This window comes from Aquarana catesbeiana, linkage group LG01, assembly GCF_042186555.1.
Source record: "Aquarana catesbeiana isolate 2022-GZ linkage group LG01, ASM4218655v1, whole genome shotgun sequence".
Lineage (NCBI taxonomy): Eukaryota > Metazoa > Chordata > Amphibia > Anura > Ranidae > Aquarana > Aquarana catesbeiana.
Window position 1 is genome coordinate 520,408,583 of NC_133324.1, and position 27,803 is coordinate 520,436,385.

The 27,803-nt window shown below is 42.5% G+C and overlaps 1 protein-coding gene across 1 annotated transcript in view; it reads left to right on the forward strand.

Moving 5' to 3' along the window:
- The window catches only part of GRIN3B (glutamate ionotropic receptor NMDA type subunit 3B), a 204,889-nt gene that overhangs the window by 94,659 nt on the left and 82,427 nt on the right, over positions 1 to 27,803 (forward strand). The window contains exons 4-5 of the mRNA XM_073594110.1: positions 18,518 to 18,663; positions 22,516 to 22,631. Of these exons, the coding sequence (XP_073450211.1) occupies positions 18,518 to 18,663; positions 22,516 to 22,631 (262 nt within the window). The remainder of the gene's footprint in view (positions 1 to 18,517; positions 18,664 to 22,515; positions 22,632 to 27,803) is intronic.

Below are 27,803 nucleotides of genomic sequence, written 5' to 3' on the forward strand. Positions count from 1 at the left end.
TATGTATTGGGGGGGGGGGCATTTTATTTATTTATTTTTTTCTATCTTCCAGCTGCAATATAGATTTGTAACTTTCCTCTAAACCCGTACATCTTTGAAGCAGCATTATGGATACATGCTACAGATGCACCGCTTTACAGGCAGATTAAGCCCCCCCCCCCCCCCCCCCCCAGTTACTAGCTTTTTAAATGCACTTCTCCTTGTTTTGTTTTTGGGGTTGTCCAAATTGGTGACATTGATATGTGTCCCTCAGGGTGGGACCTGGGCCCCCATACCCATTTTAAGGCTAATAACTAGAAGATAAGCCAGCCAAGTGAGGACTAGCAAAATTAACAAGTCAGTTCCCATAGACTGCAATGGTATTTGTTGTCAAACTTTTATCCATGTTAGGCTCTTTGATTGCCCCCCTGGACCAGGGGGTGTTTGTCCCATCTGTAATTTTGTAGCATGCTGGATGATGTCCTTAATTTTGGACAGGGGGTGGCTTATTTTGTGCTAGCTGCATTTGGGTTGGTCTGGGCATGCTCAGAGACTTTGTTTTTTTTTATTATTATCTTTGTGTGTGAACAGCACTTGGATGTTTCTGGGCATGCTTAGAGAGTGTGTTTTTTGGGTTAGTAATTTAAGGACATCCTTAACAGGTGTACCCACTTTGAAGTTCTCTCTACATTGGGTGAACTTGCATTTTGTGTGTTTCATGGACTGTGCATGTGTTTTCAATTGCCTCATTAGCACACAAACCTATGTTATATAAAGCTTGCAGATAGCATTCTTTACCTTGCCCAGCAAAGAGGGCTCTGAAACTCTTCTTGTGTTGTGGTCATGCAATAAACTATCTGTTTGGACGCTACTTTGTGTCGATCCATGGTGTGCTGGCAAATTTCTACTTTGTGACTTGAACCAGTATCCAGCTGGTTGTTGCTGCAGCACCCAAATTGTGAGAGCTTATCCAGGAACGTGTGCGATGGGAATATGAAGTATTACTATATCTGTTGCAGCTCCCCCTCCACTGTGTACTATAGCTTCTCAGGCAACTCCTCCCCCAAATCAGTATTATGTTCCTTAAAAACTCTCAGTGCCGACACTACATTATCTGACACCTCTTCCCCTAATGCCTGCACTACATTCTCTGGCAGCTCCCCCCTATCCAGGGTTTCCAACTTCCCGAAGTGCAATTTTACTGACACCACAAAACATTTACTGACAGTGAAAAATCTTTACTGACATTCTAAAAAGTTTGTCAAAATGGCTGTTTTCAGTGCAAATATCAATATTTAGGCTACAAACAAGTAGCTACTGCAATTCACAGTGTGTTTAAGGTATAACAAAAGGCAAAAAATATATCTCTCTATTTACATGAAGGTCAGGGCAATATAACTCAGCAGGTTTGTCACTTGTGCTCAATTAGAGAGAGTCCCCTTTAACTACTTCCTGCCTGGCCCATTGTAAAATTGTGTTCAGCTGGGAACCCTATTGTTCTGGGAGGACATTATATGACGTCTTCCCAAGAATGTCTTGCGCAGCCCCTTTGGGCTGTGCTCTGGCACGATCTGTCACCCACTATGTCCACTGGATGACTGATCGGTGGACCGGCCCACTGCCAGTAACAAGTGATTGATGTGCTGGGCTCGCGCTCGTCGCTGGAACGATCGGGTTCAGGTAAGAAGAAGGGGGATCTGGGGGGGTAGCTGAAGCACAGAAGGTTTTTCACCTAAATGCATAGAATGCATTTAGGTGAAAAATCATGAGACTTTACAACTCCTTTAACCACTTCAGCCCCGGAAGAATTTACCCCCTTCCTGACCAGAGCACTTTTTGCGATTCGGCACTGCGTCATTTTAACTGACAATTGCGCGGTCGTGCGACGTGGCTCCCAAACACAATTGACGTCCTTTTTTCCCCCTCAAATAGAGCTTTCTTTTGGTAGTATTTGATCACCTCTGCGGTTTTTATTTTTTGCGCTATAAACAAAAATAGAGTGACAATTTTGAAAAAAACTAATTTTTTTACTTTTTGTTATAATAAATATCCCCCAAAAATATTTTAAAAAACATTTTTTTTTCTGAGTTTAGGCCGATACATATTCTTCTACATATTTTTGGTAAAAAAAATCGCAATAAGCCTTTATTGATTGGTTTGCGCAAAAGTTATAGCGTCTACAAAATAGGGGATAGTTTTATGGCATTTTTATTAATATTTTTTTTACTAGTAATGGTGGCGATCAGCGATTTTTATCATGACTACGACATTATGGCGGACACATCGGACAATTTTGACACATTTTTGGGACCATTGGCATTAATACAGCGATCAATGCTAAAAAATTGCATTGATTACTGTAAAAATGTCACTGGCAGTGAAGGGGTTAACCACTAGGTGGCACTGTAGGGGTTAAGTGTGTCCTAGGGAGTGTTTCTAACTGTGAGGGGAGGGGCTGTGTGTGACACTACACTGATCACCGCTCCCGATCACAGGGAGCAGAGATCAGTGACAGTGTCACTAGGCAGAACGGGGAGATGCTTGTTTACATTAGCATCTCCCCGTTCTTCCTCACCATGAGACGATCGCAGGTATCCACGCGGACATCGGGTCACGATGCGGTCACGGAGCTCCCGGCGGGCGCACGCGCTCGCGAGCCGCCTCTTAAAGGGCAACGTACAGGTACATTAATCTGCCTGTACGTGCCCTTCTGCCGCAGTATATCTGCGTGAGGCGGTCAGGAAGCAGTTAAGGTACTTTCAAATTGTCCTGATGGATAATACCGCTTTGTCCCACCATGTGCCAATAAAAATCAGTCTCAGCAACATCATGAAATCTGTCACTTGGCATTCAATAAATTCAGTATGCAGTGTGTCAAACTCAGATGGATGAACAATTTGTGGAAAATGCTTTGCAAGTTCAATAATGTCCCCAGATGCAGCAGGAAACTTGTTTGAAGGTTTTAGTAAAGCCAAAAGCTGAATGAATCTGTTTGCAATGGGCATTCTTTTTTTAATGGCAATTACTGCTCCTGTTTAAAATGTTGTTACTTGGACCATGAACTCTTGAACAGCTGACAAATCATCTACTGTAAACAGATGTCCCTGTGTTTGGTAGCCAATGAAAATTCTGTCTGTTTGTTAGAAGTTTGTACTATTATAGGGCGTACACACGGTCGGACTTTGTTCGGACATTCCGACAACAAAATCCTAGGATTTTTTCCGACGGATGTTGGCTCAAACTTGTATTGCCTACACACGGTCGCACAAAGTTGTCGGAATTTCCGATCGGCAACCACGCGGTCACGTACACCACGTACGACGAGACTAGAAAAGGCCGGTTCAGAACCAAGCGCGGCACCCTTTGGGCTCCTTTTGCTAATCTCGTGTTAGTAAAAGTTTGGTGAGAGACGATTCGCGCTTTTTCAGACTCGTGGCTTTCAGATCGTTTTCTGCCGTTCAGTTTGTGCTTGTGGGTTTGTATCTGCTCTTCAGTGCGTGCAGCAAGTTCCGCGTGACTTTAGGTAGTCATTGTATTCTTGTTCGTTCGTTACTGGTTTTCAGGTCGCTCTTCACAGGCCTTGCTGTTCTTCAGTGCGTTCTGTTACTTCGTTCTGAGCAGCCGACCGTTTTCTAGCCATGTTTTGTATGCATACTCCTCGTAGAGTTCGTGCTGTGCGGGGGCTTGGTGTTGGGGTCCTGACCTTGACACAAGTCCAGTCCATGAACAGGGTGGGGAGGAGTTCATGGACCAAGAATTGGTTGCTCCAGCGTGACCAGTTCTCTCATATGCCTTTGCTCTGTGAGATCCGTGAGAATAATCCTGATGATTTCAGGAACTTTCTCAGGATGACGGACCCCGTGTTTCACCGTTTGTTGGCTTCGCTGACCCCTTATATTAGCAGGCAGGATACCTGCATGAGGCAAGCCATCACTCCGGAGCAGAGGCTCGTCGCTACCCTGCGGTATTTGGCCACAGTGAGAAGCCTGCAGGACTTGAAGTTCTCGACAGGCATCTCCCCCAGGCTCTTCTTTGTGGACATTTACTGCTTGTGTTTGTTTTAGCTGACCCTGACAGAAATGTGTGGAGTCCAGAAAAAGTCGTGATTGTGTAACCTTATACAAAGCACTGTTGGCTGTTATATACTAAATGCAAAGACACTTTTCACTACAAGTGCACTTGCAACTGCACTGAAACTGCACTTGTAGTGCAAAGTGGATTAGCCCTTAGGAAATAACACCCATTTTCTCATAAAACAACAATTACATCACCCCAAAAGTGTTGTAGTGTTGAGACAATAATCCACACATTCTTGATGAACAATCTTTTTAATACCTGCACAATCACATGTGCATTTACCAAAGGTTTTTCTGACAAACCAACATGTTTGTTGTATAACAATTTTTGTGGTGTCATTATCCAAAATCAAAATGTGCATTTTATAGAAAACAGGCCTGTGTAAAACCAACAAGAAAGACACAAATCTTGATCTTACAAAGTTCACATTTGGTAGAACTGGAAGGCAATATCAGACATGAGTATTTAGGAACTGTGTTTGATATAGCGTTCAGATGGGGTGAAATCACCCCTGGAAAAGCCAAATTTGGAAGATGCACACAAATTTCACAATGTCAACATGTGCTATCTGCCATCATGGGGGATCAAGGGACGTGTTTTGGGGGAGAAAGCCCTTCTTCACCGCTACTTTATTATTGAGGAAGGGGTTGCACCCCCAAAACGCGTCCATTGATCTCCCGTGATGGCAGATAGCACATGTTGGCACACTGTGTGCATCCTCCAAATTTGGCTTTGGGAAAAATCACAAAAACATTTCGCACATTGTAGCACACAAAAGAAGAAAGTGATTTGGAGGGGTTTTAAACTCGCCCCAAAACATCAATGATGTTTTTATATTTTGGAATAACATCATTGATGTTTTGCTTGATGTTTTCCAATTGTAAATTACACCCCATGATCTCCCCGATCAGGATCTGGGCACTTTCGGATGTGAAAGGATCTTCATCCACAACCTCACGATCACCTAAAAAGAGAGGAAACCCAAAATAAATTAGGTTTAAAAAAAATGCCGCCATCCATCTCTTATCTGAGCCTGTGGTTGCAGACACTCACCTGTTGTGGTGACTAGTTCCACCACGTCTTCATCCTCCTGCTCAGCTTGTGTTGGTGTTAGTTCACCTTCTTCCAGAGGTGGGGGGTCTGTGGTCTCCTCGGATGAGGGGTGTCCTCCGAGTCTTTTCTCCCCTATGTAATACAAAAATGGTATAATTAGCACACAGATATTTAATGTCAGAACTATAAAGATGAAACATTGCTTGGAAGTGGGGTACAATTATCTATTTTAGCAGAGTTCCAAGATGTATATTTTTTATTGGCCTTTGTCAATCTGCGATACTTTACCTGTTTTGTACAAGCTTCACAGATGTAGCCCCCCCTATAGTATACACTGGAGCACCTGTGTGCCCCCCCTAATAAAAATGGTGTTCTTTTGTCCCACACTAGTGCTCCAGTGTCCAGATGTGAAAACAGCTGCTGAGTGTCCTCTCCTTACACAGAATCTAGTTTGCATTTCATTCTAGTAACAAAGCCATCTACACAACCCAATTCTTTTAAGACAAGTATAGGGCGTCAAAATGGTGGCCAAATGCATATGGCCTAAACAATGGTATTTTATAGTCCGAAATAAAAATGTGTGATCCTAACGAATAATGTGCCCATGAACATGAAAGTTGCCATTTTAAACTGTACAACAGTTCCTAAAAGAACATGGAGCAGCACGAACGTAATAAACATAAAGAATAGGAACACAGCACAACTACTTACTTTTTTGCAGCACTCTCCGGATCTTTCTGTACTGCTCATGTTCTCGTAATTTCAGGTCCGACCACCGCTTCCTGAGCTGATCTTTCGATCGTCGTACCCCGAATTTCCGGTGCAGACTTCTGACCACTTTCGCCATGATCTTGGCCTTTCGGACATTGGGGTTGGGGTAAGGCCCATACTTTCCATCATAGTCGGCCCTCTTCAGGATGTCCACCATCTCCAACATCTCCCCAAAGGACATATTTGAGTCCTTTAATCTCCTTCTGGATCGGGACGTTTCAGGCTCCGGCCTTTCCTCCCCCTCCTCCTCGTTGCTACAATTAGCACAATCCTGCTGTCTATCCGCCATGTGCTCTTCCCGCACTGCGCCGAATGAAAAGGGGCGGGGAATAGACTAGAAAGAACGTCAGGGGCGGGCGGAGTTATACGCATGCGCAGTGTGTATAAATCGTAACACGCGCGCGTCTTACGTACGATCTGTGAGCGGAGGAAGGAGCATTGGAGATGCCGATCGTGCTAACGAAGGTAGGATCTAAACTTGGGCCTATACTGCTTCGAAATGGAAGCCTATATTGTAACAAGATTAGGGGAGTTTGGCCTGACATTAGGGTTTGTCTTGTGTTGTGTCTTGCAGAGAAAATGGATGGGTTCAACGACCACAATTTCCTGCCCCTGTTCATTGACAAATACAGGGAGCTGCCCTGTCTGTGGCAGGTGAGACACCCCCACTATAATCACAAACAGAAGAGGCAGGCAGCGCTGGAGAAACTGCTGGAGTTGGTGAAGCCGGTGGTCCCCACAGCAACTATCCCTTATTTAAAAGCCAAAATTGGTGGCCTGAGGAGCACATATCTTAGGGAACGCAAGAAGGTCACAGATTCCCAGAGGTCCGGAGCTGCAGCAGATGACGTTTATGTTCCCAGGCTGTGGTACTACGAGAGACTGCGATTTCTGTCAGACCACACTGAAGTCAGGGAATCCCTCTCTACTCTTCCTTCCACACTTCCTTCCATACCAGCTGAGGCTTCCGATGTCCAACCTGGGCCTTCCAGTCAGGAAGAAGTGGAGGAGCCCAGCTGGAGTCAGGTATAGCATTGTTCTACAGATTTCTGGTCAATAAATAAATGATGTTTACTAGATGTTATTATTGATCATTAATTGCTGATTAAAAAAAGTGTTTTACATATCAATAGACAGTAGTGGGCACCCAAAATTGGGACAAGAATGCAAAATGCTGGGCTCAGAAGGATAGTCTGTTATATTTGTTAACATTCAATTTGCAACAGTCAGGAGGTGAAAATTGTGTGTGATTGATGTAAAAAATACTAAAACTATGTCCCTTTTTCATACACAGGAAGACCTCAGCCAGGAGGAGGTTGTGGAATGTGGCAGTCAGAAGGAGGCGGGGATTAGTGGCAGCCAGGAGGAGGCGGGGATTAGTGGCAGCCAGGAGGGGGCGGGGCTAAGTGTCAGCCAAGAGAAGCCTGGGACCAGTCGCAGCCTGACTGAGTCTCAGGTTCCTCCCCTTCGCCTGCCATACAAAAGGGCCAGGAAGGCCACTCCCAGTCCTGTGCAGGAGTCAGCATACAGGCTGATCCAGGAGGCTTCTGCGTCCCTCAGAGCCTTCCCCAGTCCTGAAGAGGCCTTTGCCTGCATGGCTGCCACCAAATTGCAGGGCATGCAGGAGGGCCAACGCAGGCTCTCTGAGGACCTGATTTATAAAGTCCTACGTAAGGGGGTGAGTGGGGAACTAACACCCAAGACGGATGTCATTGAGATGGACGATCCTCCTCCTCCTCCTCCTCCTCCTGCTGCCACAACTCCACCACCACAGCCAAAGCCTGTAAGGAAGCATGGAAGGAAGACCAAAGAGTGATTGCCCTGGGTTCAGTCTGGTCTGACAGAAGATGCAGTCTCTCGTATGACCACAGCCTGGGGACACAGATGTCATCTGCTGCTTTCCGGATCTCTGGGACTTCTGGACCAGACTGCACTCCCTTAGATATGGACTCCTCAGGCCACCAATTTTGCTTTTAAATAATTGATGTCTGCCCTGGGGGTCCAAGGCTTTGCCAATTTCTGCAGTTTCTCCAGCGTTGCCTCCCTCTTTGTTTTTTTATAGTTGTGACCCCTTAATAAAATTTTTTTAGGTAAATTCTACTCTCCTGTGTGTGTTTTCATCCAAAAAGGACAGTTTGTTGGTGACGATTCAGGTACATTTCTAAAGTACAATGTGAAATTAACAAGGGACAACAACACCAAACAATCTACTACAGATTAAATAGAACAACATATCAATGGTGTTGTGGGAACTTGTCACAAAAAACACACAAACATTTTCGGGAGTACAAATCAAAATCACCAAAAAAAAAAAAAAAAATAAAGAGAAACACAAAAAAAGATTCTACATTAAAGCCAAAAAAAAAAAAAAAAAATATACAAAAATATGTTGTCAGATGTGAGAAATCAAAATATATTGAGGGAATCCCGATAAATAGTAACGAAATAAGTTTGTGAGAAGTGTGTGTGAATATGAGCAGCAAAACTACTTAATTCTTGTCACATTATAAAGAAGAAGAGAGTGCGCAGTATTAAACCATTTTCAACATTGCAGCGTGACGAAAGTGCTGTATCCATTGCGAACGCTAAGTTTACCAGAACGAGCTGTCCCGTCTCGGAACTTCTTCTAAACATGCGTGGCACTTTGTGCGTCGGAACAGGCCACACACGGTCGGAATTGACGCGATCGGATTTTGTTGTCGGAAAATTTTATCTCCTGCTGTCCAACTTTGTGTGTCGGAAAATCCGATGGAAAATGTCCGATATCGCCCACACACGGTCGGAATTTCCGACAACACGCTCCGATCGGACATTGTCCATCGGAAAATCCGACCGTGTGTACGGGGCATTAGTGTGGTCAAATGCAATCACTGTATCATTTTCAAATGGCCTGATATAGTAACCCATAAACTTTTAAGCAGTTGGCAGTACTTGAAGTTTAAGTCAGGTAACACAGGAGAATTGCTCTGGAAAATTTGATTTGGGTGACATTTGGCAGAACTGCTTGAAGAAACAGAAAGCAACACTTGGTGATAGGATCCTGTAGCTTGACACTTAATCTGTTCACAGTTACCAAACAGTCTGCATCATCACTTGACTGAAAATAACTTAAAGAGGAGCTCCAGTAGGTTTTTTTGACATTTAAAGTCAGCATCTACAAAAACTGTAGCTCCTAACTTTTAATAAGCAGATACTTACCTGTACCAGAATCCAGTCTGTGCTCACCGAGGGGATGCCAGAGACTGTCTTCGGTCCTCGGCACCGGCATCCTAACTGTGGTCACCTGGCTGTGACAGCTTGCGGCTTCACATCCGGCTGCCCACTGTACATCTGCGTACCATGCTGCACTTTGTGAATGGCCGTTCAGTCTTCTGGGACCTGCGAGGAGGGAAGGGGAAGGAGAATTTCTACTCAGATCTCCTAGATGGAAGTGGGAGCAGGTACCTGTCAAAACCAGGTACCCACACCCCCCCTCCCCCCAAAAGGAATGCCAAATGTCAAAGAGGTGTGAGGGAGGAGGCCTTAAAGTGGAACTTTCCCTTTCGGGTGGAGTTCCACTTTACCAGGACATCATATTGATTGAGAATGTGACTGACACAGTCAAGTATAGAAAGTCATCTAACAGAACAAAGCTGTAAAATCTTTAAACAATCTTCCTCAACAAATTCCTGAAATTCGTGATACAACTGTAAATGTTTGCAACTATGTGCAAAGTGGTTATGTATATTGGAGCCGATTTTACCCATGAGGCAAAAGGCGAAAGTCGTATAAAAGGGAGTTCCATCCTCAAATCACTGCAAATGTATTTGATCATCTTTGTTTTTTCAAAACTTAACTGGCTATTTTCAATGTAGGAATTTCTCAGTGTGTGTTATTAATGGAGTGAGAGATAGAAGGACTAGATCCTTCACCTCCTTTAGTACTTCTCAAACATTCCCCATAAAGCCTTTTTTCACTTGTTCAGCCACCAATGTTGTTTTTATGTTACAGTAGCCGTGTGGCCTTCAATATGTAGGAAGGACCACACGGGCCCTGCAGGTCCGATTGGGTGAGCATATAGGCAATATTAAGAGGGGGTTTTAAAGGCCATTAAATTTTTGGGTACTATGCAGCAGTACATAAATATCCTTCAAGTACCGTTTTTTTAGGCATAGATAAATTTATTTCATATTGGAGAGAAAGTTTGATTAAAAGGAATCTCCAAATTAGAGTGTGCTAGAAGTAGATTTTTGTTTAGAGTAGGTAAATTGCTCAGGCTTGGCTGGCAGCCTGTGTGTTTTTCTGGATCAGGGTTTGAGTGACTCACAGGCAGCATGTCTAAAACCTCCCCCTACTTCTAGAAACTGATAGAAGATTCTAGAAGAATAGGAGTGAAGTGGAGGAGTAGTTGTCTGGAATTTTTTGAGGGCCCTGACCAATCCCCAGTTCTGGGGGGTGACCTCGGGCCTGGGCTTGGGTGAGGAAGGGACCTTCTTCACGACACATAAAGGTGTCTTGACCAGAGGCATGGGAACAACAGGGGGACAGCAGGAGAACACTGCCGGGCAAATCTCCAGGGAGGAAGACAGCCAGGTGGGCTGGTGAGTGTTACAGTCAAGAGGACTGAGAGGCATTCCTGAGAGGACTGAGGAGAGCAGTCCGGGATGGATACAGAATCAGTCCGGGAGGATTGTGGAGCCTTAGCCAGGAGGGCTAGTGAAAGAGGCAGCTGCAGCCAGGTGGGCTGACAGTGCCTGAAGTGGTGGTGCTGGTATCAGTAGCCACAAAGTGGAGGACAGCTAGGCACTAGCACTTTTTTCTACACTACCAAAGGGCATTTGCTATTGGTCTGATTGCGCTCTTGTCAGACTATCCATACAGTGCCAGCTGGTCCTGGGAGATGTAGTTCTACAAGCAAAATTGTGCTTGAGGTAGAAGGTGAAGTGTAAAAAAGGACTGTATATACAATAGTTGTGTCCCTGAGGAGTTCTACTACTTTGATCAAGTGTACATCCCGTAATACCCTATCCAAGTTTAATACCCCTAATAAAATACTAAAACAAAGCTGCAAGGACTGTTTCTTGACTCCAGAGTGCTGTGGAAAATTCTGTGTGCCTGGCTGTGCAGGGTGGAAGATATTTCATTCACCAGAGGCTCCTGCGGGGGTAGCGCTACATTTACATTGTTGATTTTTTAATAATGTTAACTGGTTTGGGTTATAAATTTTATAAAGATTTGATACTTTTTTTGTATAATTATGCTTGAATTTTGTAATGAATAGTAATTTTTCTACATTCAGTGACTTTTTACTTTTTGAGTTGCATTTAAATTCTTCATTTAGGTACAAAAACTGCTAATGTAATTGTCCACTAGATGGCCTGTGATGTCCTGGGATCTTAAAGTGCCTAATGTTATCCTTTTATTCATTAATACCTTGAGTGTTCACTGGAGTGCTTTGGATAATATTCTTATACCCCTTATGCCCCGTACACGCGGTCGGATTTTCCGACGGAAAATGTGTGATAGGACCTTGTTGTCGGAAATTCCGACCGTGTGTAGGCTCCATCACACATTTTCCATCGGATTTTCCGACACACAAAGTTTGAGAGCAGGATATAAAATTTTCTGACAACAAAATCCATTGTCGGAAATTCTGATGGTGTGTACACAAATCCGACGGACAAAGTGCCACGCATGCTCAGAATAAATAAAGAGATGAAATCTATTGGCCACTGCCCCGTTTATAGTCCCAACGTACGTGTTTTACGTCACCGCATTTAGAACGATCGGATTTTCCGACAACTTTGTGTGACCGTGTATATGCAAGACAAGTTTGAGCCAACATTTGTTGGAAAAAATCCTAGGATTTTGTTGTCGGAATGTCCGAACAAAGTCCAACCGTGTGTACGGGGTTTTAGAGTGTAACAGAATCGACATTGAGATCTGGACATCTAAAACAGACTTTAATAATACTATCCAGATCGAGGCTTGGTTGTTTAAATTTGGGTGGCTGCCCCACAACTCAAATAAAGGCTTGGTCACGCTTTGTGGATATAAACAGCAATGGCGCAGCATGTTACCCGTGCCCTGGATGACATTATGTGTGACAAAATGCATAGGAAGGCGTAGTGTGCAGATGTCATTGTGTTCTCGTAATCCTGGAAGTGCAGGTGTTTGTATACTGCCAGCGAGGATTATCATTGTTTGGCGCTATTATTAGTGAGAGGGTTTTACGCTATTGGAGCACTTTGGTTTTATATCCTTTTATAAAATACAATGAGAGGACGTCTGGCGGAGGACTACCATAAAATTCCTTGGCCCTTGGGAAGGACGTTTGGAGCCATTCCTGCTGACCTATAATTGGATGATTTTGTTCTGAGACCTTATGTCCTTTCTAGAGATAGAAGGTCATGTGTAGCGGGTAAGCATTCAATTTTTCTACAAGGATGCTATTTACTATTGGTTTTGCACAAGGATGCTTTTTACTATTGGTGATGGATATTCCCTAATTCAGGGAGCACTTAAGAAGATCATTTTTTCACTGATGTGGACTTTTATGGAATGCTCCTTTTATTGATTTATTTGAAGAAGGTTATTTAATTATATGGTGTACATCAATAGAATAAATGATGTTTGTTGATTACCAATTTTGTTAGCGTATCTTGAGATTTTGTGATATGTATATCTATTCAAATTTGTTCAACAGTTTTACGTAATATCTTTGTTTAATAAAGCCAAAGGGATTGCTTCAGGAGTTGCAGCAGGCAGGCGGTGCTTTTGCTTGTAGGCAAACAGCTGACCTTATGTTTGGTGCAGTTCACTTGATCCAAGGAGGAAAGCAGGTAGCAGGCAATGCGCTGACGGCAGTGGTGAAACAGGCTAGCCAATAGCAGTGACGTTATTGTGAGTCCAGGAGAAACAAACAGGGAGAAGGAGAAAAACTGAACGTGAATCAGTGCCTTGAAAAGTATTCATACCCTTGAAATTTTCCACATTTTGTCATGTTACAACCAAAAACGTAACTGTATTTTATTAAGATTTTGAGACCAACACAAAGTGGCACATAATTGTGAAGTGGAAGGTAACTGATAAATGGTTTTCAAAATTTTTTACAAATAAATATGTGAAAAAGTGTGGCGTGCATTTGTATTCAGCCCCCCTGAGTCAATACTTTGTAGAAACATCTTTCCCTGCAATTACAGCTGCAAGTCTTTTTGGGGATGTCTCTACCAGCTTTGCACATCTAGAGAGTGGTATTTTTGCTCATTCTTCTTTGCAAAAGAGCCCAAGCTCTGTCAGATTGGATGGGGAGCATCTGTGAACAGCAGTTTTCAAGTCTTGCCACAAATTCTAAATTGGATTTAGGTCTGGACTTTGACTGGGCCATTCTTACACATGAATATGCTTTGATCTGAACCAGGGGTCTCAAAGTGGCGGCCCTCCAGCTGTTGCAAAAAGTCCCATCATGCCTCTGCCTGTGGGAGTCATGCTTATAACTGTCAGGTGTGCAATGCCTCATGGGACCTGTAGTTTTGCAACAGCTGGAGGGCCGCCAGTTTGAGACCCATGGTTGAAAATATTCGATTGTAGTTCTGGCTGTATGTTTAGGGTCGTTGCCCTGCTGGAAGGTGAACCTCTTCCCCAGTCTCCCAGTCTGTTTGCTGTGTCCCCCACATGGCTTCCTGCAAACAGCAAATGGGACTTCTTATGGCTTTCTTTCAACAATGGTTTTCTTCTTGCCACTCATAAAGGCCAGATTTGTGGAGTGCATGACTAATAGTTGCCCTGAGAACAGATTCTCTCACCTGAGCTGTGGATCTCTGCAGCTCCTCCAGAGTTACCAGTCTTGGTAGGTTTTCAATTGTGCCATACTCTTTCCATTTTTGGATGATGGATTAAATAGCCATGGCCCCAGAAACTGCTCCATTGCATTCATTCATATTACAATTTGTCCCCAAAGAGTAGACTGTTCCATTGCATTCATTCGTTATTGCCCCCAGTAGACTGCTCCATTGCATGTATTCATAATTGACCCCAGAGAATCGACTATTCCATCCATTGACCATTGCATGTATTCATAATTTCCCCCAGTAGATTGCTCCATTGCATGTATTCATGAGTGCCCCCAGAGAGGAGACTGCTCCATCCATTGACTATTGCATTAATACATTATTGCCAACAGTACTGCTGCATTTTATGTATTCATAATTGGCCCCCTGATAGTAGACTGCTCCATCCATTGACCATCTCCACTTATACTTACCTGAACCCTATCTTGATACAGCGATGTGAATGAGAGCAGGGGCTCTCCCACGTCTCTCTCTCTTCATTGGCTCCCACAGCAGTAGGAGTCAATCACAGCCAGTGAGCCAATGACGAGAGAGCTGGGGGTGGAGCCGAGTCACATTAGATGTGTAAATGCACAATGTCCATTAACAGAAGTGCAGCTTGGGAGCGAGCCTGCTCATGTGACCCCATAGTAAGAGGCTTGCTATTGGGAGCACTTGACAGGGGGGAGGAGTCAGGACTGCTGGCGGGGGGGACCCAACAAAAAGAGGGTCAAGGCTGCTGTGTGCAAAACCATTGCACAGAGCAGGTAAGTATAACATGTTTGTTATTTTTTTTTAAATGAATGACTTTAGAATCACTTTAATTCTATGCTATACCATAAAGGTCCCTATGAACCATATGTGACTGGTCACACCATCTGTGAATGTTTTGCACCATATGCATCTGTGTGATTGAGTGTCTCTGTCGATTTGAAATGCCCCTTAAAGAATATATGTTGCCCCATCTTCCTGAAATGTGCCTGTTGTACTATGTACTTGTGTTAAAATGTAGCCTGTTCTTTTTGTATTTCTTCCTTTGATCTGCAATTCCTGGTGTTCCTGGCAGTCCCCTTGCTTTCCTATTTCAAACTGACCATGCTAGGTATGAGAGAATGTTCATCTCAACATAGTCAGTTTTCTGGCTGTGCTGGGAGCACAGTCAGCACGAATCTTGACCACTAGAGGACAGGCAGACACGCCCCCCTACACAACCATTTACTGGGAAGATGAATGTACTGCTGGATCTCCACTCCCACCCCTCTAAGCCCCTTATGCAGCTGAGAACAGAGATTATGTGCTCACTAATAAACAAAAAGCTATTTCTAATATATATTGTATATATACATATAACAAATGTTTTGCTATTAATTTCTATTTTAAACTGAATGGGCTGTTTTAGAAGGTGAGGATTCATATACAGTATACTTTAAGCCTGCTCTCCCTCTGTTGATTGTTCTACTGAACATTGTGTCTTCTGCAAAGTCACATTGACTTGTGCCTAACAATCAGGGGCAAAGGATATGCAGGCTGGAAAATGCTCATGCCCCAACTTCACTGTGGCCACCTTCCAACTGATAGGATAGGTGTAAGCCACACCAGATCCACCTTCAGCTGCATGTGCAAAATCAGCTCTGGGTACTGGAGCAAAAGCCATGTTCCAGTGGCACCAATTCTGGCCAGGTACATATGTGAGTGTTCTGGCAATGGGAGTTGTTAAGGACTCTATGCAAAATGTCTGTGAAAGTAGAGCTGTAGAGTAGCTGACACTGCAAGACAACACTGAACCTCCAATACATTAAACAAAATTAAATCCTCTTACAAGAAACCGAACATTATGCCTGGCAAGCAGACTCCTCTTTTTTTTTTTTTCTTTTAGTAACAAGAAAGGCCATCTAAAAGTGATGGCTTTTCCCTTAGCTTTAATGGAAAGTATAGCAATTTCTAATGAGTACGTACTTGGAAATATTATTGCAGTATACACTTTAAAGCGTAACTCCACTTTTGTTGAGAAAAAAAACATTCTCCCCTGGGTGATCTATGTGCATTGCCAGGATTTTAACAAGCATTGCAGATTCCTACCTTTTTGTTATTCTAAAGAAATCTGTGTGTGTTTGTCTGTGTCCATCTGGGAAAGTTAGTCTAATGGGAGTGGTTTCATAATTACCAATCAGCTGTAGCACCTGCAGGGCACTAATGACACTAATGAGGAAAGCTACTGGGCCTGCATCCTTTAGACGTGATTTCCTATTGGGAGTATCTCACCAAAAATTACATTTTTGTTGCAGGGGGTGCCTGAAATCAGACTTGTGTCTTAGTGCAGACTTCTGGGAAAATCAGTAAGCCAATCACACAAGCAGGAAATTATGTTTCTGTGGGGGCGTTCTGTACACATTCTGTGTACAGAACACCTCCAGGTAGTCATATTGCATTTGTATTTTCAGAAAATTACAGAGCTGCAGTTTGAAAATGAAAGGTAATTTTTAATAACATTCAATTACAATATGATTTGTGTCGTAATTGTATAAGCTATATTATTTTTTCTTTATTTGCTATTTTTTTTTCCACACAAAAGTAGAGTTACCCTTTAAATAATTTTTGTCACTATTACATTTTTCATTGCTAACTTTTCTGTTTTCTTATTATTATTATTTTCCTTTAGTTATAAGAAATTAATGCTGTATATCACGGCACTTTAGAGGTGATTCCTTTTTTACCACCTTATGCCGCGTACACACGAGCGGACTTAACGGCAGACTTTGTCCTGCGGACTTTTCGACGGACATTACGACGGACTTTCTGAATCTTGCCTACACACGATCAACCAAAGTCCGACGGATTTGTACGTGATGACGTACGACCGGACTAAAACAAAGAAGTTCATAGCCAGTAGCCAATAGCTGCCCTAGCGTCGGCTTTTGTCTGTCGGACTAGCATACAGACGAGCGGACTTTTCGACCGGACTCGAGTCCATCGAAAAGATTTGAAACATGTTTCATTTCTAGGTCAGTCAAACCTTTGGGGAAAAAAAGTCCACTGGAGCCCACACACGATCGAATTGTCCAACGGACTCCGGTCCGCCGAACCAAGTATGCCGTAAAGTCCGGTCGTGTGTACATGGCATTAACATGACTTTAATGGTTCTACTGTTCCCTTGCTATTATATCAAATATAGAGAGATAACTGTATTTGAATTAAGCCGGCCATACATGGATCGCAATTTGGCCAATTCAGCAGGTACCTGATGAATTTCGATCCATGTATGAGCACCCTAGTTGTAAAACCAGCCTGTCAGGGTTTTCTAGAGCAATTAGTACTATAGCCATTAACACTAATCATTGTGTTCTGCAGGCAGGGAAGGCTCCCGCCCAACAGAACACAATAGCATTGTGAGAGGGTTTTCCCCATCAACACAGTTCCATTTTTGGTGGAAGGAAAGAAAACTGCATAATCTATGGCCTGCCCTAGGCTAATTCAAGCTTTTTGCAATTGTGAATATATCTCTTGCACAGAGAGTACATTGTTTTCATTGAGTTGTCTTACTCTTTGATTTACATTGTGGGAAGGAGCAACAAAGCACAACCCCTGCTGAGGACAAGGGGCAGTGGAATTGGGGTGGTTGTTTGTGGGGTTGTACAGTTCCATGTGTAGCACTACAAAGTAGGGAGTATGCAATGAGCAATATGACTGCCCCCAGGTACATATACAGTATAAGTACAAATTAAACTTTGAAATAAACATTTAAAGTGGTTCTAAAGTAAAAAAAAGTTTTTTTGTTTTTTTTTATCTTAATGCATTAGCTACATTAAGGTAAAAAAACTTTTCACTAACTGTTTGTTCCTCCCCTCCAAATACTTACCTGAGTCCTACATTAATCCAGCACTGTGTCCGTCTGCAGCAGCACTGTTCTCTCTGTCTGCTATCACAAGACAGATTGACAGTAATGGGAGCTATTGGCTTCTTCTGCTGTCAATCAAATCCAGTGAGGAGGGATAGGGGGGTGTGGCAAAGCCACGCTGTGTGTGTCTATGAATGAAACAGCCCAGCCCGGGAGCCTGCCTGTCCTCCAATGGTGAAGATTTGTGCTAAAACTTCCCCCTGAGATGGCTTGCTATGGGGGCACACTCAGGGCAGAAGGAGCGGACAGTGCCGGCAGGGGACTCCAGCAGAGGAGGTCCAATATCCTTGCACACAGCAGGTAAGTATAAACCTCTTTTTTCATTTGGGTAAAAAAAATATAGACTTTAATATCATTTTAAATATTATTTGGTAGTGTGACATTGGCCTGCCTCATCCTGTCTCCTGTGACTTTCTAGTGGACCTTAATGGATGGCCTTAGTGTAAGATGGTGCAGTAGATGGGTAGGCAGGCACGCTCTTAAAGTTACCAGAAAGTGTTGACATTTGCATATTACCACACTTAACTATTCATGTACTGGGGTACTCTAGAAGACATCATAAAACATGTGTAAGCACTGCTAGTTGCCTGCATGTTTGTGCTACAGCCTATTTAGTATTATAGAGTTACTGACAGGTTTGCTGGATTTTTGGCTCAATTTAATTAGGTCACTGGTAAACAAGCTTTGCTATATATTAATATCACATTATTAATGTCCAACAGTGACTTTAATTGCTCTTGCAGCAGAGGTTTGGTCTGGGTATCATCTTTGTTTTAAAAATGAGGTAATCTGCAGTCTTATGATATAATGTAAAAAATGAATTGCACTTGACTGAAAATTTATCTTGTAAAACCATTAGACAAAATATGTGGAGGATAATTTTAAGGAATGTTTAATCAGACTTTGCATGACAATTATATTTCTTTCCTTTCAGCTTCATCATCCTTCTCAGGGTTTCCGTTTTGGAACAGTGTGGGAAAGCAGCGCAGAGCAATACATCAAAAAAAGTTTTCCTGAAATGCACGGTTACATGCGAAGGTTCAGCGTTCCATCCACTTCAGATGGAGTCCAAATGTTAAAGTGAGGAGGCATTTCAATGACAGGGTGGGCACAACTGTTAGACAATATAATATAATGTGGGGGTATCCATGTTTAACTAACTAAACGGTAAAAGTATCAGGGACTTAGAAGGCTAATGATCAGTACCAATGTTACAGTATCTCACAAAAGTTAGTACACCCCTCACATTTTTGTAAATATTTTATTCTATCTTTTCATGTGACAACACTGAAAAAATTACACTTTGCTACAATGTAAATTAGTGAGTGTACAGCTTGTATAACAGTGTAAATTTGCTGTCCCCTTAAAATAACTCAACATAAAGCCATTAATGTCTAAACTAAACAAAAGTGAGTACACCCCTAAGTGAAAATGTCCAAATTGGGCCCAATTAACCATTTTCCCTCCCCGGTGTCATGTGACTCATTAGTGTTATCACTCTCACTCTCTCATACTGGTCACTGGAAGTTCAACATGGAACCTCATGGCAAAGAACTCTCTGAGGATCTGAAAAAAAGAAATGTTGCTCTACATAAAGATGGCCTAGACTATAAGAAGATTGCCAAGACCCTGAAACTGAGCTGCAGCATGGTGGCCAAGACCATACAGTGGTTTAACAGGACAGGTTCCACTCAGAACAGTTCCCGCCATGGTCGACCAAAGGAGTTGAGTGCGCGTGCTCAGCCTCATATCCAGAGATGGCTGTCGTCCCAGAAGGAAGTCTCTTCTAAAGATGATGCACAAGAAAGCCCGCAGTTTGCTGAAGACAATCAGACTAAGGACATGGATTACTGGAACCATGTCCTGTGATCTGATGAGACCAAGATAAACTTATTTGGTTCAGATGGTGTCAAGCGTGTGTGGCGGCAACCAGGTGAGGAGTACAAAGACAAATGTGTCTACAGTCAAGCATGGTGGTGGGAGTGTCATGGTCTGGGGCTGCATGAGTGCTGCCAGCACTGGGGAGCTACAGTTCATTGAGGGATCCATGAATGCCAACATGTACTGTGACATACTGAAGCAGAGCATGATCCCCTCCCTTCGGAGACTGGGCCGCAGGGCAGTATTCCAACATGAGAACAACCCCATACACACCTCCAAGACGACCACTGCCTTGCTAAAGAAGCTGAGGGTAAAGGTGATGAACTGGCCAAGCATGCCTCCAGGCCTAAACCCTATTGAGCATCTGTGGGGCATCCTCAAATGGAAGGTAGCGGAGCGCAAGGTCTCTTTGAGTTATTTTGAGGGGACAGCAAATATTCACTGTTATACAAGCTGTACACTCACTACTTTACATTGTAGCCAAGTATCCTTTCTTTGGTGTTGTCACATGAAAAGCTATAATAAAATATTTACAAAAATGTGGGGGGTGTACTCACTTTTGTGAGATACTGTATGTAATGTTCTCCAAATGAAGCACTTACTTTCCTCTAACTTTACTCTTACTTTCTCCAAATGGAGCACTTACTGTAGCATTCAATTTATAAACTCATTATGTTTTGCGTACATTAACTTCAAAATCATACAGAATGAGAATTCGAGATCTACAGCTACGCTCAGTGGCAAGAAATATAGAAACCCTCTGCCCATGCAGCAGGACTGTGCCCAAACTTACTGTTGTAGAGAAGAACTACATTAATATAAAATAGACATTAGTTAAATTTCTACATGTGATTTGTATGTGAATTGATTAGCCAGAATAGTGTTAAAATCTAACCAGACTACCAAACCAGAAGATGTGTTTAGTCAAGGTCATACATTTTTAGAGTCTTTAAAGTTGGCAGGTTTATATGTGTATAATGAATAGACCATAGCATAAAAAACTTCTCCAAAAACATCTTCTGTTTAGCAAGCAGATGCGTGATAAATTTACATGAGAGACGTGGATTAGGAAGGCCATAATAGCCAATCACCAGTCCATAGCACAACAAGTAATATCACCAACAGGACACTAATATCAAAATGCACAATGCACCAGTCTTGGCTTTGTGTGGAATAACAGCAGATGACCATGCAGGGTACATGGCCTATCTATGGTAAACCAAACCAAGCATATGAGGCAGTTTAAATAACATATTAATTTCACTGCCAATGACTATATCACTCTTATTGTAACATCAGGGTGTAATCAATTACAGCATCTATAGAAAGGAGTATCCAGTCATCAACCTTGGCAAGTTGCATGAATTGTGTTCTTGATAAGCCAAACATGAACCAACACAGGCCATAAAATAGAAACCCTTTTTAGTACTAAAAAAATGTAGTCAATGTTTTAAATAAAAGGCATGGCACTGTCTAGATACCCGCATAAAATCAGATATGACAGGTATTGGGAATTACACATTCTAAGACAACAGGTTAAAAATTAGCTTTTGTAATTATCTATCTATACTTAAGTAGTTATAATGGTGCAGCTTTACCTCTAGTAGCTAGGTATGTGTTCAGTTAACTACTGAAGGGCCCCACTGAAGTTGATCAGTCTCCTGCCTGAGATTAGGGCTGATATATCACAGACTGATAAAAAAGAAATACTATCATGTAACCCAACCATCAGTTTCTTTTTTAAATCCCCACAGAACCTTACTACAGCCCTATTTAATTTGGTCTCAAGTTCTGTGCATGGTCATTGGACAGAAAAAATGAGCTAGGTATAAGAGCAGGGAAATAGGATTTTAAGCAGCACAAATCCGAACTTGACTTTGAAAGTTATAGAAAATCATGGAAACTTTGAGTTTAAAAATAGCTTGGATGGCAATAATAAACACTGTGATTTTGTTGCTTTTTTTTTAACAAAGCTACGTTACATTATAAAAAGCACTTGCAGTTTTGAGGTTGACATTTAGGCTTCTGCAAAAAAGCTAAACAACAGCGTTGATGCATGAAATTTCTATTCATTTTGGTAAGATCAGTGAACAATAAATTCCAGCTGATTGCTATTAATTACTGCAATTTGCAATATAAAGGGTCATATCACTTAAAACCGATATTTACATTTTTGGCATACAATGGAGAGTGGAATAGAAATGGGGAGAGCTCGGTGCTTTCCTGGGTTTATATAACTACTGTTACTATAATGAGGAGGAGCTGCTTTCCATGTTGAAATTCTGTCAATTTTAAATTATAGAGAATGCAACCAGAGATGTTTGGACATACAAAGGTGGGTGGAACCACCCAAATCCCCAACATGAACAGAGAAAAATGCGAGAAATTATAGCAGGGGGGGGTGGGGTATTCATAATATGGAAGTAAGGGGTTTTTAAGGATTAATAGAAGCTGCCATTAATAAACTCTCCCTTATTAATTCTAGCTCCATGGATGCATTTCCGATGCTGTGACATCAATGCTGTCTGAGTCAATAACCCAGAAGTAGTACAGAGATAAGTAGTTCTAACGCTCATTGTTAAGATGTTTGTTCTGGAACTGTGATTGGAATATACCAAACTCAGTCTCAGCCAGGTATCTAGCATTTTAGGAAGGAGGACTGCAATGGCAGAGCCCATACCTGTCTCATGACATACTTACTTTAAGACTTTTTTTTTTAGAACTCTTCATGCACCATAAATCGAATATGAACATGAAACACTATAGCAGTGTTAGATGATTGCCATTACTTACACAATTTGAAAAATTGAAGAAAGGTGTTTTGGCTAAAAGAAAAATCATATACCACACCAATGTGTTTTAGACAAAAAATGTAAAATGTTAGTATCTGTGGCAGTGGATTCATTTTAGAATTAAAAGCTTTTCACACACAAGTGAGAGGTATTAAAATGTAGAGAAATTAAAGTAAAGCTATACTGTAGATAAAATGTATTAAGCAAAATAAACTAAATATCATCAGAATAAAAATGAAATTTGGTATTGTTATTTCAGAACAGACCCCCCGATCCTTAATGCTTTTATCATGGATAAAGCTTTGCTGGATTACGAGGTATCCATAGATTCAGACTGCAAACTGCTGACTGTGGGGAAACCCTTTGCAATAGAAGGTAATTCAGAGTGTAATTTTAGGCATGGTTGGGTTTTCTTGACAAGAAGACCGCTAATTTTTATGTTTTTATTTTGGTTGTACTTAGGCTTCATTGTATATTTAAAGGATAAGTTAACCTTTCATAACATGTTACACGTTACACCCATATTCAGGGTGTAACATGTTATGAACGGACCGGTCCCCTTCTCCCCCCCTTCACGCCTTCACCCCGGCTCTGACAGCTAGCGGGATCTTCTCCCTTCCAGCCGCCCCCCCTGTCCCCGCCCCCCCCTGGCTAGCTGTCACAATTTGGAGAAAAACGTTGTGGCTGTCGGCTTGTTGTTTTCAATGAACTACCACAGCACTGTGGAGCGCTGTGGTAGTTCATTGAGTCTTCCTGTCAGATTGTATCTGCTTACCCGTATGATGTATGGGCACACAGATACACTCGCTGGTACAATGCTTTAGCAGCTCCAGAAACAAATAAATAATAAATGCATGTTTTTTTACCTACAAAAAAACTTGCATATATTAATTTTTGATAAAAGGTGAACTTATCCTTTAACATTTCCCAACCCATCCACTACCCTCTAAGTCTTATTAGGCTTGGCCATCCCTGCTTAGCCTTTTCATACAACAAACTCCATCATTGGTGGGCATGGCCAAAGTTCTATCAATGGAGCCTGCAGACACACAACTATTGACACTCAAAGCAACTCTTTGGCTAGAATCACCTCTTTTACAAGTAGCATTTCCTTGTTTTAGTAATCTGGCTTTAATTATTGTGACAGTGTATAAATAACGTTATATAAAATTACTGCGTTATTACTGCTAAAAATATTGTGCCGCCAATACAGGGAAAATCCGCCTCTTTGCCTTTGCTACCTTTAAGCACAGGCTTACTGTGCCTCATGGTCTTGTAGGTGGTTTGGCATAGACAACCTAAATATTGGTACACCTAGACTTCACTAATAATAGAGTAGGATGGGGGTCACCCATTAGATCTGGTAACCATGCCTGAAGAAGTAAAGTAAGTTGTCCATTTAAAATTGTTTTCACCCAAGATTCACACATTTTTTTCACATAAGATTTAGTTTAAAAAAAAAATTGTGAATCTTGGATGAAAGTTGTTGACTTTTGGGTAAAAACATTGATAAATACAACCCTATATGCATGTCTTTGAAAGCTTGCACATCAAATTATATTCAGTTAGCCACCCAGAAGGTATTGGCTACATTTTTACTGTCTTACTATTAGATCTAATCAGGAGTGTAGTTAAGGGAGGGGGGATTGGGGGAATAAATATCCCCCTCATCCCCCCAAAGGCATTCTCCTTTCTCTCCCAGGCAAGTCCCACAGTAACAGCAGCAGCTGTCCATGAATTGATCCCAACCCCAGCTACTACCTACGGAACTCACTGAGCCTTCTGAGAAACTGGTCTGGCTCTTTAGCTGGCATTACTATTAATTTAATACTGTACTATTACAAGCATTATAATACTATACCAGCCAGGTGTCAGGATACTGTCCGCAGCATGTGCTCACGAAGACATGGCAATCCTTTCAGTATATAACATGGCCGCAAGAATGTGCGCCGCCGCATAATAGATACGCAAGGACATGCACGGCTGTGCACGGCAATGCATGCTCTCAGCCTGGATTGGCTCCAAACCGTCTTTATAATTGAACCAGCTGCCCTATGCAATCACTGGTTGATCTTCAGCTCTCCATTGTGTTTGTCCTGTGAAACTTTGCATCTGTGGATTCCTGTTACCTACTCAGCTTGTCCCTGGACCTGCCTTTTGCCTATCTCCTGGTTTGACCCCGGCTTGCTTTATGGATCTGCTCTTGCTGCTCTTCTGTATAGACTCTGGCTATACTCCTGACTACACTTACCTATATCCACATTCGGTACCTGACTCCTGCTCTGCCTTGACCTACTACCTACCATGGGCAACACCTGTCTGCAGCCACTGCCTCAGCTAAATACCTGGATGTCTCATCTAACAGCACTCCAGTGAAAACATCTTTGCAAAGTTCCAACAGGCTACACATGTTTCTTTGAGCCTGACACCCCATGTTATCACCTTCAGGGGTGCCTGGAGCTTACCTACAAGGGAAGTCCTCTCACCACTGGTCTCCAACACCAGGTATATGATAGTATCAACCAGCCATCATGTCAGAGACTGAGACAGGTGCTTCTCCTTTGGAGGCTCTATGTCAAATGATCATCACTCTCACACCGCTCTCCAGCTGGAAGGTCACCTTCACACACTAACCCCTTCCATGACCTCAGCAGGCCAGAATTCTTCAGCTGGCCCCTCTACATCAGCTGCATCCACAAGTGCAAAAGGGGACCCTCTAAGTGTAGCAAGTTAGGTACTTTAGTGGATAAAGAATATAGATAACACTAACAAACAAGCAAAATAATCCAGCATTATATATGAAGCATCCGCTCTGTCCCAGGGTGATGTAGATGGCTTGCTATAACCGGCTTGTGGCTGTGTGCGATCCGGCCTCACTAGTGGCTCCCAGCGCTTCCGGAAAGCTTGGATGGAAAACAGTGGTGCACGGAGACACTTGGATGATGTCACTTCCGGGTTCAGGGTCAGTGGGCGGTGCGCGGGTTTGGAGCATGCATGCTCCTTCCTCAGGCTCTGCTGGGGGCCATGTTTGAATATACGAGCATGCTATCAGGCATGCTCATATACCAGCATGCTATCAGGCTTAAAGAGCGGATCAGTAACCATGGAAACCTTAATACAGACGTTGGGGGCCGTACTTACTGGTAGACAAATGGTTATGTAAAAGATGTTACAGCAAATAATAAGTAAAATCGTAACTAGTAATGAATATATGCATATATAAAAGAAGATAAAAACTATTATCTAATATATCTAATATTAATAAAATAAAATAATGATGAATTGTTTAAAAATTGATTAATTTTAAGAACAATGTATATAAAATTGATGTGTTTAAAATTAAAAGAGAAGTATGGGTTTGGATTTTTTGCTTGCATCTATTCTATGTGAGCTGCTCATATCTATAAATCTTTCCAGCCCTCTCAGAAGTGTCCCCGTTCTGTTAAAATCGAGCTAAATACCTGTGGGAGGGTCTACAGACTTTTATACAGTGCAATACCGACAATGGTCTGGCTCTGGAGTCTAGATCCACCCACTTTCCTGTCATCTTGCTTGATTGATGTCCTCTCTCTGCTCTCTGCTCATTCCTGAGACTTCATAGAGTGTAGCTGCTCCATCTTCCCCCCTCCCTTCTCTCTCCTCCCTTCTCTCTCCTCCCTTCTCCCTCGCAGCATGTTTCAATGGTCAGAAGAGTTGGCAGAGATAAGAGCACTTCAGTAAGTGACTAAGGTAAGAGAAGTCACTGATAGTAATATGCAGAGGAGATTTACATACACAGCACTATCTACCAGAGTGAAAACAATATATTTGTAAAGCAGAATACACATATGGATGTGACAGCACACAAGCATTCCATGCATTACTGGTATAGTATAATGAAATAAAATCAGAGCTAACATTGTGAATGAACCCTTTAATTGACTATCTGGAATTTTATATGAGACAATGAAACCTTCCATTCACATATACTTGTATTTTCATAATGAAGCCCAGAGCTCCTCAGACATGGACAGAGCTTTGCTCCTCTATAATTGGTGTATTACCTAGTACCCCTATAGCAATAATGTTCCCTTCATTGTAAATAGAGTATTACAGGATCACATGCCGTACAGTGCCATCACATGCCGTACAGTGTCATTACATGTTGTACAGTACCATCACATGCCGTACAGTGTCATTACATGTTGTACAGTGCCATGGTGGGGGGATGACATGAGTGACAGAGGGATGATTTGTATGTACAATAAAGGAGACTCTGGGGACATATCGGGGTCACTTTAGATGTGGGGGAGCTGTCTTCTATACACATAGCACTGTGTTCATTTAAGAGAACAGACACCGGCACAGGTCACTATGATCTTTATCATGTCTCCTCTTCTGATACAACACAGTGCTGTGTGTAGAGAGATTACCTGTGTTCATAGAAGTTTTCAGTGACAATCCCCCCTCCCCCATCAGCTGGAGGAGACGCTGACATGAACTTTGAATGAGTGAGGGGGGAGGGAATTTAGAGAACACAGGAAGGAACATCAAAGCCCAAGGGAGAGGAGAGCTTGCAGATAGCAGCCAGGGAAAGGTGAGGATTTCACTGATTGTATCACACTCTGCTTCCGGGTTTTAGCTTGGGACACGCTGCCATGAAAATGTGAAGAGCGTGCTTGTTCTAGATAGCAGCCTGGGTGTGCACCTCTTCACCAAACACACCCACATGACCTCCAGAGGGAGGGAGTGAAGGAGGGGTTGGATTGTGGAGATATTTCCACCCCCTGGAAACTTTTGAACTGAGAAAGAACCGTTAGAGGCTGATTCTGGGATCTTCAAAAGACTATTCTGCAAAAACTAAAGGACTGGGGAAAGAAAGAAATGCATTGCAGGTATGAGGGTAGCATGTACTACCTATTTTTGCATTCCCATACTTCTCCTTTAATGTGTTTAAGGGAATATGTACAGAAAATGTTTAAGGAAGGTGCTACTTGGAGAGATTATTTCTGATTGTATAATTAATGTTATATATAGTTAATAGTTACATAGTTACATAGTTACATAGTTAGTAAGGTTGAATAAAGACACCAGTCCATCCAGTTCAACCTGAGTGAGTGTCTACAACCCTGACCCTTGTCCCTAAGCCTGAACATCGCACACTCACATCAATCCCTACCCTCAATCCAAGGTCCCCATTCATATACTAGGGCCAATTTTGGACAGAAGCCAATTAACCTACCAGCATGTCTTTAGTGTGTGGGAGGAAACCGGAGTACCCGGAGGAAACCCACGCAGGCACAGGGAGAACATGCAAACTCCAGGCAGGTAGTGTCGTGGTTGGGATTCGAACCAGCGACCCTTTTTTACTGCTAGGTGAGAGTGCTAACCACTGCACCACTGTGCACCACTGTGCCGCCCCGTAATGTTACGGTTGTGCTCCTAAGTTTACATACCGTGGCAGCATTTATGATTTCTTGGCCATTTTCCAGAGAATATGAATAATAACATAAAAACATTTCTTTCGCTCATGGTTAGTGACTCTAGTTACTAGAGATCCGCGCTATA